This window comes from Xyrauchen texanus, chromosome 21 (genome assembly GCF_025860055.1).
Source record: "Xyrauchen texanus isolate HMW12.3.18 chromosome 21, RBS_HiC_50CHRs, whole genome shotgun sequence".
NCBI classification, from domain to species: domain Eukaryota; kingdom Metazoa; phylum Chordata; class Actinopteri; order Cypriniformes; family Catostomidae; genus Xyrauchen; species Xyrauchen texanus.
Window position 1 is genome coordinate 26,410,424 of NC_068296.1, and position 13,618 is coordinate 26,424,041.

At 38.6% G+C, this 13,618-nt stretch overlaps 1 protein-coding gene across 2 annotated transcripts in view; it reads left to right on the forward strand.

Annotated features, from left to right (window-relative positions):
* Positions 1 to 282: 282 nt before the first annotated feature.
* LOC127661562 (aryl hydrocarbon receptor nuclear translocator-like protein 2) overlaps positions 283 to 13,618 on the forward strand; it is a 34,820-nt gene continuing 21,484 nt past the window's right edge. Inside the window, exon 1 of one of the 2 annotated variants that reach the window (XM_052152322.1) lies at positions 283 to 599. In XM_052152322.1, the coding sequence (XP_052008282.1) occupies positions 542 to 599 (58 nt within the window). In that variant the 5' untranslated portion in view covers positions 283 to 541. The remainder of the gene's footprint in view (positions 600 to 13,618) is intronic. The other variant, XM_052152323.1, reaches the window with a different exon arrangement.

Here is a 13,618-nt window from a genome sequence, read left to right on the forward strand (position 1 = left end):
GGATTTTGCAAGAACTTAATGTTTTTTTTGTTGTTGTTTGTTTAGTAGCCTACGATACGCCTTCTATTTCTAATTCGATATGGTCGAATTGTTGCAATCGAAAAGGCGATACATTATTGACTGCTCCGTCGCTCGTTCGGTTCAGCACAGCATACCGCCCGACATCGCGACCGTGACCGCATTTTTCTTGGCTTGCATAACATATCGCGTGACTTACTAGGTTAGCGAGGGACACAAGAGAAGGCGGTGTGGATGATGGTAGGAGGGGATTCTGCGTCCTCGTCTTCCGCGTTTTCCCGGATTTCAACCACAGTCCTGATATCATCGTGTCCTCGCCCTGCACGTTTTTATGCTCAGCCCACCCTCACAACTGACATAGGCCTAGTTGTAAAAAAAAAAAATATTAAATCAATTAAACCGGCCTCGCCCCCCTCCCCCTCCGCCTACACCTCACCTCTCCCCCTCTTGTAAATATCTACTACTGACTTCCTTCTCCACATGCAGCATCGGAAATCTGGGCCCCGGCGTACCGGCTCCAGCCATGTCGGCGAGGAATACAGCGGCTGGCGGCGGTGACGGAGCGACGGGGGAAAGGACAGGTAACTCGCCGTTTAAAATACAACAGAATAGTAAACGATAGACGGATCCGTTTGTATTTGATATCAGCTTTGAGCGGAGAGAGTTGGTGCAGATCGCGCTGTTCGCCGGGTGAGAGGAGAGGGGAGCTCTCGGTGTTCCTCGCTGATTGGTTTGCACACTTGGCGTTTGCAGCGAAACTAGGTCAGTAGTTCAGTAGAGCGAAGTCGACTACAGGCGCAGTGGACGAGCGCGCTGATAAACTACAAACACAATAGTGGAACATTTGGTGGCTATATACGTTATAACGAAGCGTCGAGAACTTTAATATATTATTGTGACCGAGAAGCATGTTTGTTAAATCCATGTAGTGCTGTTGTTATTTAGCGAGGCCTTGGCAGATTGGCTGCTGTCACATTCGGCAAATTGTCGCTATGCTAACTCCGTTTATTTGCTTGCTTGTGGTGACTCTTTTACTGCTCTTTTACTGCTTATATATATATATATTCTTCGTATTGCAAAGTTTTTTGTGTGTGCTTTATGTACCCAAAGTTTTTTAAGTCTTTGTATCAGTCCTATCTAGAAAAGGAATATGCATAAAAAAAAATTAAACAAATCCACGTATGTGTTGTTTATATATGGAAAGGCACATATAAAATATAATAATGGTTTCATACTAATAATTTTACATTAATAATTTTATATTTTTTCATGAAGTGCACTGATTGCAGTGTTTTAGAGGAATAGTTAAGAAAGTTCTTGAACGGTTTCTCCGATGAATAACTGATTTGTATCACTGCTTCAAAACGTTTATTCTATAATTCGCTTTTCTTTAAGTTAGTGTGTTGCACAGATATGTTTGGTAGTCAAAATTCGTCGGTAATTTATTTTGCGAAAAAATATAATGTTTTGAGATTGAAACTATTTTAGTTTTGCTCAACTCCTATACTGTATTGGGTCTCATCTTTAATGAGTGAAACTGTGTATTGTGACGTAAATCGGCATCATTTGCATTGTGAAGTCATAGCGATGCCTGATCTAGTCTGATTTCAGCGCGTGTCTGGAGCCATGTAATGGTTGTGTAATATCTAGGTCAAACTCGGCATACTTGTAGGCCACGGCTCGTTTGCTTTCCTCTTCCTCAGGCGCTGCTTTCTCTCTTCAGCCAGTGAACCTTTGCACAACAAAGCTATAAACAATCTGTAGAAATGAAGCTAGTCATCGTAAGAGCATATTTGTGCTCTTTATTCTTCTTAAAATGTGTAAATCTGCTGTCAGTTTGGCTCGTCTCGTGACAGGTTTTTTCAGGTCAATATTTTATTAGAGGGTTGACATATTCTGGCATAGCCGTCAAGTAAAATACACTTGCCCTGGCAGATTTTATGCTATACATTTGTGGGGGAGAAAGCAGGCATTATCAAAAATAACATCTTCATGTATTAATGATTTAATGTGTATTTCACTTTAATAATATTTATAAATGCCTATGATTGAGACAAAAAAGTGTTAATTAAAATAGCACTTAAAACAATACAATTCTTTTAAAACATATGCATAAAACAAGCTTATTTAATTCTTTAAAGTGTCCTAAATTTACCTAATATGTAGTGCTTGGCTTGAAAGCTCTGTCAAGCACATATTGTTTTAATCAAACTTAAAGATATTCTTTGTATATTATTTGTTATTATTTTATTGACATTGCTCTGATATTTACATATTTTGGAATCACAGATTGCTTTAGCAGCATAGGGAAAATAAAATTGAACTACTATAATTAAGGATTTGTATACATCTTAATGCAGCCTGTGTTTATGCTCTGTATGTTGAGCCTCATTTATCCTGCATGTAACTACATATCAGAGATATGTCAACAAAAGTTTAATCATTACTCTCATATCATGGTACTTCATCTTCATCAAGGATGTCACAAGAAAGACATAAAATGTTTAATAGTCCATAGGCTTTATTTACTCTCATTTGTGAGGAACATGAAAGCCGTAAATTTAGAGGAGAAGCTTTGAATAAAAGTAGGTCAGCAGAACTGGGGTATATTGCCATGCTTTTGCACAGGTGTGTGCTTTAAGCAGCACTTTGATTAGCTGCTGTCTATCTATAGAAGCATTAAATGTGTTGCATGACAGGTTGCAGCACCTGATCTCAAGCTACAGTTAATAATTTTCCTTCTAGTTACATTTTAACTACATTGAATGTTTAAGGAGTTTATGGTGTGAAAGCAGCAGAGAGCATTCAGCTCTGAAAGTAATAGAGAGAGTTGTGATTGAAGTGTCAGCTTGTCTTCTGAGAAATGCAGAAATGTTAAAATGATTATTTTTGCTTATGTGATGTGTACATGTAGAACAGTGGACATCTGGAAACTAGGGCTACATGGATACTTATACAGATTTCCTGATTCGATTTTAATCCGATTCAATATCGATTCATATGGGTATATTTCTGGTATAATGTCCATTTTGCTTACATATGAAAGAAATTCTCTCCCAGCTATTCAGGGGACCTACTAACTACAATTGAAATCAAAAGTTTACAGTTTGAAGTCATTAAAAACGTTAAAAACTAATTTATAACCACTCCACAGATTTCATATTTGCAATAGTTTTGACAAGTCATTTAGGACATCTACTTTGGACATGACACGAATAATTTTTCCAACAATTGTTTACAGACTAAACTGTTAATAGTGAATTGTTTAACTTTTAATTGACTATATCACAATTCTAGTGGGTCAGAAGTTTACATACACTAAGTTAACTGTGCCTTTAAGCAGCTTGAAAAATTCCAGAAAATGATGTCAAGCGTTTAGGCAATTAGTCAATTGGCCTCTGAAAAGGTAATTGGCTAATTGGAGTCAGTTGGAGGTGTACCTGTGGATGTATTTTAAGGCCTACCTTCAAACTCAGTGTCTCTTTGCTTGACATCATGGGAAAATCAAAAGAAATTAGCCAAGACTTCAGAAAAATAATTGTGGACCTCCACAAGTCTTGTTCATCCTTGGGAGAAATTTCCAAATGCTTGAACATGTTCATCTGTACAAATAATAGTACACAAGTATAAACACCATGGGAGCACACAGCCATCATACCACTCTGGAAGGAGATGCATTCTGTCTTATAGAGATGAATGTAGTTTGGTGCGAAAAGTGCAAATCAATCCCAGAACAACAGCAAAGGACCATTTCAATGTTTCATTCTCAAGGACCTCTTCACAGATTTTTTATACCAGGAATTATTATATCTTGTAGGGGAAGTTAAGAGGTTGTTCTGCTATCGATCTTAAAAATATTTTCTGTATATCAAACCACAATTAACCAAGTGAAACATAAAAATACTTACTCTGCATCAGATATACTCTTTAACATCCTAAAAAATATAACCTTAAAAGACTGTAAAAAAAATATCATTTTTGCGTGATTTTACTTTGTAAAAACAAGAGAATACATACAGTATACTTTTTACATTATACTATCGTTAAAATCATTATTAATATAAACATTAATCTGGCATTCCTAGAAGTCCCTGTGTGACCCTTCACAATTCATTATATCTTGTGGGAATAGTTATGTTTCTTCTATTATTAATATTAGTTATTTACATTGGGGTGTTTTTGATATATTTAGTTCATGTTTATTGCATTATTTTAGTGTCACATGAGTTACCCTGATGGTGTTTTGTGAGAGTAACACTGCACTGTCTCTACCTGTGTATTAATTACTGCTCCAGGAAGGGCCACTCTTGATGAACTTTAAATCATAATGTGGCCTTATGTAGTTACTTACTGTAGTTATAACAATACATTTTAAAATGAAAATCTGAAGTTTAATATATCAAGTTTATATAATTTAGTTACATAAATGTAGTGAGACCGTAAAATATACAGGCATCAAAATAACATTCTGTGAAGCCTGAACAAGAACACTGTATTTTTACAGTAAATTTCTGGCAACCATAGCTGCCGGTATGTCACCTTTAATTTAACTGAATTTTTGAAAATGATGTGTTGAAAAGATGATTTCCTGTTGCCTCCATGTATAGACACCCGAAAATTATGTTATTTTTATTTATTGTCACTCTTAATACAGCGGTTAGTTTAGTTTTTTATGTTGTTGTATATTTTTTGTCTTGACATTACTGATGTTTCATGTTCTTGCTCATTCACATGTTTTTAAAGTGATTTATTTTATAAGAATAATAGTGTCAGTGTCAAGCTCAGATAATTTATTTTCTCACTGAAATCCAGTTGTCCAGTATCACACAGAGTATAGAAATTAGTAATATATAATAATCTAAAATGTATTATTATTTCTTGTCTAAATTTGATGCTGATACATCTACAAATTTGTGGAAATGCAATGTAAAGTGCATTCCATGCAAAGTTTAATGGCAGATAAAAAAAATATGCAAGACTAATAATAAATAAAATTGTATTAAGACATCAAACCCACAATTTAGAGTATAAATGAAGAGGGTAAAAATCAAACCATAAAGATTATTTTTGTGTGAGGGAAAAAAGACTTCAATTGCTGTGATCCATTTGGCCCAAATTATGTAGGGAATTGGGAGCCATAATAAATGTTTTTTATAATTGTTTCTGACAAATATACAGAGAAATAATACTTTCTAAACAATTTGAACAGTTATAAATCATAGACCCCTGAGATATCTTAGGAGTCTCTTATTTTGCATATGCTGCAAGTTGAAAAGGTTTACAGGTTTTTAAAGATACAAATATTGAATTAATTATAAGCTTAGTTACCCCAAATGACCCAATTATTAGAATCATCATTCGTATTCTTTTGACTAATCTGTCAATTGGAAAATATTATTATTATTTACAAATTTGTTCACCTTTCACAGAATATATGTTAGAATAATAAAATAATTCAGCCTACTGAATTGAAATTCATACCTGCATACCTGAAATGAGTAATGATTAATGAGTAATAACCTAATTTATCCCTGGTTGTAACAAGATAAATATGTGTGTGTTCAGCATTGTAGATGAGTTATGGTCTCACAAATTCATTTTGGTATGTATGTGTGTTCTGCTTTGTGGCTGATTTTCTTTTTTTTTTTTTTTGACAAATTCAAAAACAATTCTGTTTTATAGTCTGACCAGTTCAGTTTTGTGTGTGTGTATGTTGGTCAGGTAGTTTGTAAGGTAGTCTTACCCCTTCATGTCTGGGTGTGTTTTTTCTGCATTGTGGCTGTTTTTTTTTAGATTTTATATAATAAATAATGAAAAACAATCTGTGATTTTTAGTGTTACCCATTCATTTCCTATTGCGGTCAATTGCAAGTGTAACTTTTCATTTCATTGTGTGCGTTCAGATATCAAATGGACAAAAAGTCACCAATTCTCATACCCATCAGATTTTCCCCCAGTAAAGGAAACTCATTTAAAGCATTTATATGTTCTTACCATCATCAACTTATTAAGCATAATTTGCTCCATGCACTCAGTGATTGTTTCAAACAGGTTACATGAAAAAGCTCCACTTCCAGACTTATCTTACACTGAAATTGGAAACAGTAATTTTGTACTTTATTTTTTTTTTTGTTGAAAAAATCGGTCTGTGCTAACCGAAATTAAAAAAAACTGCCCCCATTGGCCAAAGCGGTAACTGTTGTTGACCGTATGAGCATGTTTGAGCTCCATTTTCCGGGTGTAATGTCCACAGTGGGGTGCCAAAAGTAAAGCTGGTTGTTTTCAACATGACAGGCTGTAATACAGATAAGAGGAATGCACATTTTATAAACTGAACCCTCCAACCCAAACCTAAACCTATCATCAGTGCAGTAAAAATAATATTTCAGGGAAAAATGCAAACTCAAAATCATGCTTGTCACTGTTTATGTGAACGCAGTTATTTCCTGGTTCAATGCAGGATCTAAACCCAGGTCTCTCATGCTACTGATACAATGCACTTCCTGTTGTGCCACAAGTGAAGGTAAACGTGTGAGCCGATGCAAAAATGTCTTATGGGAGATAATCAGTAAGTCAGCATAATGTGGCTGATCGTGTTGGTTTAGGACCTTAACCCAAAAAAAGCAAACATATTGAATGTATTTAAATGACTAGTGCACTTGGTGATTGTTTTCAAACAGGTTTCCTGAACAAGCAACACATCTACCATTGGTCGAAAAAACAGATAGTCTCTGCCAAACTCACAGCATTGGCTCAATGCTTAAACAACCTGCAATGTTTAGATAGACAGTGTTTCAACTTATAATAAACATAATAGCTGAATTGTAAACACAATAGTGTATTATATTAATATTCAGTGTCACAGATTATATGAAACTTGTTTTACAATAGCCAATTTCCTCGCTCGTACCTGTTGAACATCTGTAGGGGCCACCATCAATCATGATGATCAAATAACATGGACATGACTGACTGGTTACTTGTTTGCTCAACCTTTAACTGAACAAATAATTAAAATTGTATTAAACACCCGAAGAGGTTGATGGAACACAGGCCCACTAAATACTACTAAGGTGTTGCGCCAAAACAAAAGCATGCCAAAATTCAACTCAGTCAGTAGAATCAATGACCTACTTTCACAAATGTTTGTCACGTTTCATGCACAATGTTTGATGTAATTAAATTCAGTTGGTGCATGTATCTCATACAGCTCCATGGTAACTGTGCAAAGTATGATGATTAATCTAAATACATTTTATATGTATTTAGAGCTGACCACATGTGATCTTAAAACCAGGTGGAAACGGGGTCTGAGTGTGACCATCATTGTGGCTTGTGTGTTGGATGCTAAGGACCCTGCACTCCTGACTTACAAGCTTGTTACACTTACAAAAACAAATGATTGAAAAAAAAATGGAAGTGGTATAAATTATGTTGCCTTAACGGAATAAAAAAAATACTTTGACCATTTTATTCTAGTAAATGTAACAAAATTAATTTAGATTTGTATAACAAGACTTGATCAAGTTCAATCAAATAAATTAGTTTTTGATAAAAACATTTTTAATTGTGTGAAAGTTTTTCTTAATTTTATTAAGTTCATTGAATGTTTTTATACTTTAAGTGTACAGTCATCATGAGTGCTAGAATCCAAATGCAGGGTAGAGTGGCGTTTGGATCATATAAGCCAGTGAAAGAAGGAACTTTTCACTGTTGGGTGTGGTCCTCCTATCAGCCTCATAAAACCAAATAATCCCACCGCAGATCCTCACTCCAGCGCACGGGATTAAAAATCAGGTTGTTGCCGATCTGTTAACGACTATTTAGGTCACTGAGCCTGCGGAGCTGTGTTAAATATAGGAGCCAGGGACGTGAGCTAGTGTTTGGCCTGGCCTGTTCCATTGTCGCTCGAACATAGTGACTGTGTCACAATACACACACACACGGCACATGTACACATGGCCAGTCCGAGGACATGCAGTTCAGGACCAGATGAGGTGAAGCTTGTCTGTTGATCTTAGAGGCTTATGGCAACAGGTGAAGCTGGTGGAAAAACGGACTGCTCTGTGAAAGCCTGTTTATGAATAAGATGCTCTACTCACTGCAAGTTTGTGAATGGATTATGGGATATGGTCCTGAATGGCTATAACAGATGGCTAATGTGGTTTAAGTGTATCTCCTGCTGGCACGTGGACCTGTAGAAACTAATGAAAGTTTGGATACTTGTTCCATCAAAGTCCATGCTTGCTTTCAAGTGCAACCGTAACTGTACTGTTCTGATATTTTGTCTAAAATGCAAATGCTGCTAAAGCTATTTGTTAATGAATGTAAGTGTTTAAGAATATGCTTTGTAGAAATACTGTGGCCCCAAAAAGTATTTGGACAGTTAAAAATGTGTACATTCCTTTGCATTTTATAATAGCAAAAAGCAAACCCATTGCCATTGATTTTAAAGACAAATAGCATAAATAAACTTTTCCAGCATTGCATTTTAAAAAAAGATAGATAAATTATGAAACATTTAGACCAATATTTGGATGCTTTCTTGTTGTCAAACTTTGCGGAACATGTCCATAGTTAATGTCACAAACCACATCTGTAGTTAGTCTACTAGAGCACCTGTGTGAACTTGAAGGGAACTGACTTCATACTTCCACTTAAAATTACCTTGAGGCCAGCAGGTTAAAAGTAAATGAAAAGAAAAATGTCTTAGAAAAGTGCCACTTGGTTTGTAAAATATAATTAATATATTTTTAAGCATGACTTGTACAATATTGTCCAAATATTTTTGGGGCCACCGTAACTATTCTTTCATAAAGGCTTCTAAGCTTTGTTTGCGCAGAAAGCTGAAGAATGTACATTAAATTTAAATCATGTAGACAAGTGATGCAAGTTGTTAGTTTGTGGTATATTGAATAGGTTTCCTCATGGTCGCCCAACCTCAATGTGACAAATAATTCGTTGTGAACTTTTGCTATGTTGTAAACTGGGTTTCTGGGTTTTAAGATTACACTTAAAACAGTTATTTTCCTTGTGACGACGTTATTATTTAAGACAACACTCACTCTGAATTCGCAAAAAAAATCACTACAGATGGTTTGATTCTTTCTATGTCTGTTATGAAATCTATTCCACAGTTTCTTGGTTTTCACATAGTTATATAGCACATAGTTGGACAGTGGAGCCCACTCCAGTTCAAGTTGTGTTTTGGCATACTCCTGTTTGCCACCTCACTACAGTTTTAATGTCAAAAATGTGTCAGTCGGTAAGACGTGTCACCCTCCAAATCTAGTAAACTGCTCGGTTTTTGTTTTGTGATCATATATAGAAATTGACATAATACAGCTGTCTGTGATTTAGAGATTTACATAAGATCATAAGTTTACATGCCAGTGTACATTACTCATGGTAATGAGATTTATATCAAAGCCAGTTGTAGAACGGAGGAGGGCGGTGCTGGGCTGGAATCAGCCTGATGGGGCACGTGAGGGATAAAGGTGGCCAGTGACGACGGTTCGAGAGAGTCTGGGTCTGGAAGCCTATTGTGAAGCCTGTTATAAAGAGAAAGCTTATTGTGAAGCTAGTTTATTGTGAAGCAAGTTTATTGTGAAAGCAAGTTTATTGTGAAGCAAGTTTATTGTGAAGCAAGTTTATTGTGAAGCAAGTTTATTGTGAATCTGGAGTGTTGTGGCACCCTGTTTTAGTCAATAAAAGCCCACTAACCTGGGTTGAAGGAATCTATTTTCCTGTGTCCTCCTTGAACTTCTTACATTGGTGCCGAAACCCGGGAAGGAGGAGGGATGCCCGTCGCGAAGTCCTCGACCGTCGCTGCCATGGAGTGGAGTAGCCGACCGCCTGGACGCGGGGAATGGCTGCCGTCCGCGAGGCGAGTGGGGACTGGACTCCCCGACCGCCTGAAGCGATAGAGCTGCTGCCAGAGGCAGAGGAGTGCCCTGCCGTCCCCCAGAAAAGCAGAGGGAACTAGAGGACCGCAGTCCGCGAGGGGAGGTGGGAAGCCTGATGGGGGCGCGTGAGGGATAAAAGCAGCCGGTGACAAGAGAGCGAGAGAATGTCATGGAGCTGCTCTGTGTTTTTGTTTGTGTGTTTTTCAATCAGTTTATCATTAAACTATTATTTATATTGCCAAGCCAGTTCTCGCCTCCACCTTTCCCTTAGACCCGCTTTACACCAGTTTATCCAGATCTAAACACATTTGAAAACAAAATGACATTTTAAAGTTATTTAAATTTTTCTGTTTGAAGATTATTTGCTTGTTTGGTTTATTTATCTGGTAACACTAGGTTCTATTTGTTAACAATATTAAATGCATTAAGTACATATCACAAACAATTAGCAATGTTTTAATATAATTTTTAGGTATTGTTAATTTATAAAATATATATTTTTTATTTGTTAGTTTATTTTAGTTAATAATGCATTTTTAATTTTTACATTTTATAAATGAATTCGTATTTGTTGAAATTAACAATACCCAAGATTAATAAGTGCTGAAAAAGTTTTACTCATTGTTAGTTAATGTTAACTAATGTAATGGTAGTTAACTGTAAACAAATACAGCTTTATTGTAAAGTGTTACCGTTTATCCATTTATTCATTTTAACTATTTTAATTTAATTCCTTTATTTATTCATTCATTTGATTTCACCTTGTTCTTGCCATGAAAAGAGAATATGGTTTACATAATGAAATTACAAAAATCAACTACTTGTAATTATTTATATTGATTACATGATTACATATTGATCAGGAAGTAAATTGTTCACAATTTATTTATCCCATCAATTCTTCTTTTTAAATACATTATTTAAAAATTTTCATCCTAAATCCAACTACATCTGATATTATGTTCAGTCAGTCTTAGAGTGTTTTCGATTGGAGGGGTGGAATAGCACACACAGACCTGACACTAGTCACCAGCCATAATTATGCTGAAGATGGAGTTTGAAGTTGGTTTTAGTTTAGTGAAATGCTTTTGTGCTCTGCTTCAAATTGTACATCAGTGCACTTTTGCACCAACTTTTGAGACTTTTTTTGTTTGTGACATATGTGACTGGTTACCACACAGACTGATCTTACAGTGAAATCGGAAACTGTAGGTTGACATTTTTTTAAGCTAAAATTGGTCTGTGCTTACCAAAATTAGAAGTGGCCAAAGTGGTAAGTATTGTTGGGCATATGAGCTCCATTTCCCAGGTGAAATATCCACGGAAGGGTGCAAAATGCAAGTTTTTTTCTGCTCTACATGCTGTAATACAGTGAAGAGGAATGCATATTTTATAAATTAAACCCTAACCCTAACCATCAGTGGAGTAAAAGTGTAATGTTTGAGGGAAAATTCAACCTTCAAATTGCACTTATCACTGATTATGCAAACAAAAATACGTCCTTGTTTCCAAGTGGGATCCTAACACGGGTTCCCCTTCTGTCACTCACTCGATGTTGTGTTGATGTAGTGACACTAGCGGTCACGCTTGAGAGCCCAAAACACCTCTAATATTTGAGAAAAGGCCAATGAGAATTGGCGAGTGGAATTTGCATGTCACTCCCCCGGACATACGGTTATAAAAGGAGCTGGAATTTTTTCTTCAGAGCCGAGCGGTTGTGTTTCAGCAAGCTGAATCCCACTGCTGTTCCATTCACCTAAGAAAGAGGTGTATGCTGTTGGATATACAACGTATTCGAGCAGGTTACTCTCCTTCTGCATGCCTAGTGCAGATTACTCCCCAGGCCACTTTGACAGCGCTACTAAGAGAGTATATATTTCGGCAAAGAGGATATTTTCCTCTATTAGAGCAGCAAAGCATCTTTTTAAAGATGCCTTTCCATCTTTGTGTGATTCCCGGATGCGGTCCATATCCCCTTACAGCAGGTGCCCAGATGTGTCGTAGTCACCACAGACACCTCTAAATCAGGCCGTGGTGCCGTGTGCAATGGGCACACAGCCTCTGGCTCCTGGACAGGACCACGGCTGGGTTGACACATCAACTGCCTAGAGATGCTGGCTGTACTGCTCGCCTTACAGTGGTCTGGTCGGACAACACAGCGACAGTAGCATATATAAATCACCAAGGTGGCATACGCTCTCCTTGTATGTTGCAACTCGCCTGCATTCTCCTCCTCTGAAGTCAACAACGGCTGAGGTCACTGTGGGCCACTCACATCCCGGACAGCCTCAATGCCACAGCAGACGCACTGTCGCGGCAGGCGATGCTCAGCGGAGAGTGGAGACTCCACCCCCAGGTGGTCCAGCTGATTTGGAGTCGAATTGGCAAAGCACATGTAGACCTGTTCGCTTCCCGATAATCCTCCCACTTCACGCTCTGGTATTCCCGGATGGGAGCCCCCCATGGTACAGATGCATTGGCATACAGCTGGCACCGGGGGCCGTGCAAATACGCGTTTCCCCCAGTGAGCCTACTTGCACAGACCCTGTGCATGGTCAGGGAGGACGAGGAATGTGTCACCCTCTTGGCCCCATATTGGCCCACCCAGACTTGGTTCTCGGACCTCACACTCCTCGTGACAGTACATTCCTGTAAATTCCCCTGAGGAGGTACCTACTCTCTTAGTGACGGGGCACCATCTGGCACCTGTGCCAAGACCTCTGAACCTCCATGTCTGACCCTTGGATGGGACACAGAAGACCTAAGTGGCCTACCACTGGCAGTGGTAGGCACGATCACTCAGGACAGAGCTCCCTCTACGAGGCAGCTTTATGTCCTGAAGTGGCATTTGTTCGCAAGTTGGTGTTCTTCCCGAGCCGAAGACTCCCAGATGCATAGTTGGATCAGTGCTTTCCTTCCTGCAGGAGAGGCTGGAGGGGTGGCTGTCCCCCTCCACCTTGAAGGTATATGTGGCTACCACGACGCTGTGGACGGTAAGTCCCTAGGGAAGCATGACCAGATCATCACCCCGAGGCTGAATCCTCCTAGACCACACCTTTTCCCCTCATGGAATCTCTCTGTGTTTCTCCTGGGCCTTTGGAGAGCCCTGTTTGAGCCGCTAGAGTCAGTCAAGCTGAAAGCCCTCTCTTGAAGACGGCCCTCCTGATTGGGCTCACCACCATCAAGAGGGTTGGGGACCTGCAAGCATTTTCTGTCAGCGACTCTTGGCTGGAGTTCGTTCCGGCAGATTCTCACGTGATCCGGAGACCCCAGCCAGGCTATGTGCCCAAGATTCCCACGACCCCCTTCAGGGAACAGGTGGTGAGCCTGTAAGTGCTGCCACGGTAGGAGGCCGACCCAGCCCTGTGTCTGGTGCGTGCCTTGCATATCTACTTGGATCGCAGGCAGAACTTTAGATGCTCTGAGCAGTTCCTTGTCTGCTTTGGCGGACAGCGGAAAGGGAATGCTGTCTCCAAACAGAGTCTTGACCACTGGATTATGGATGTCATCGCTTTGGCATACCAGGCCCAGGCCATGCCTGCCCCTTTGGGAGTATGAGCACACTCTACAAGGAGTGTGACATCCTCGTGGGCACTGGCCAGTGGCACCTCTCTAGCAGACATCTGCAGAGCATTGGGCTGGGCAACACCCAATACCTTTGCAATATTTTACAATCTCCTTTTTGAGCCGGTTAG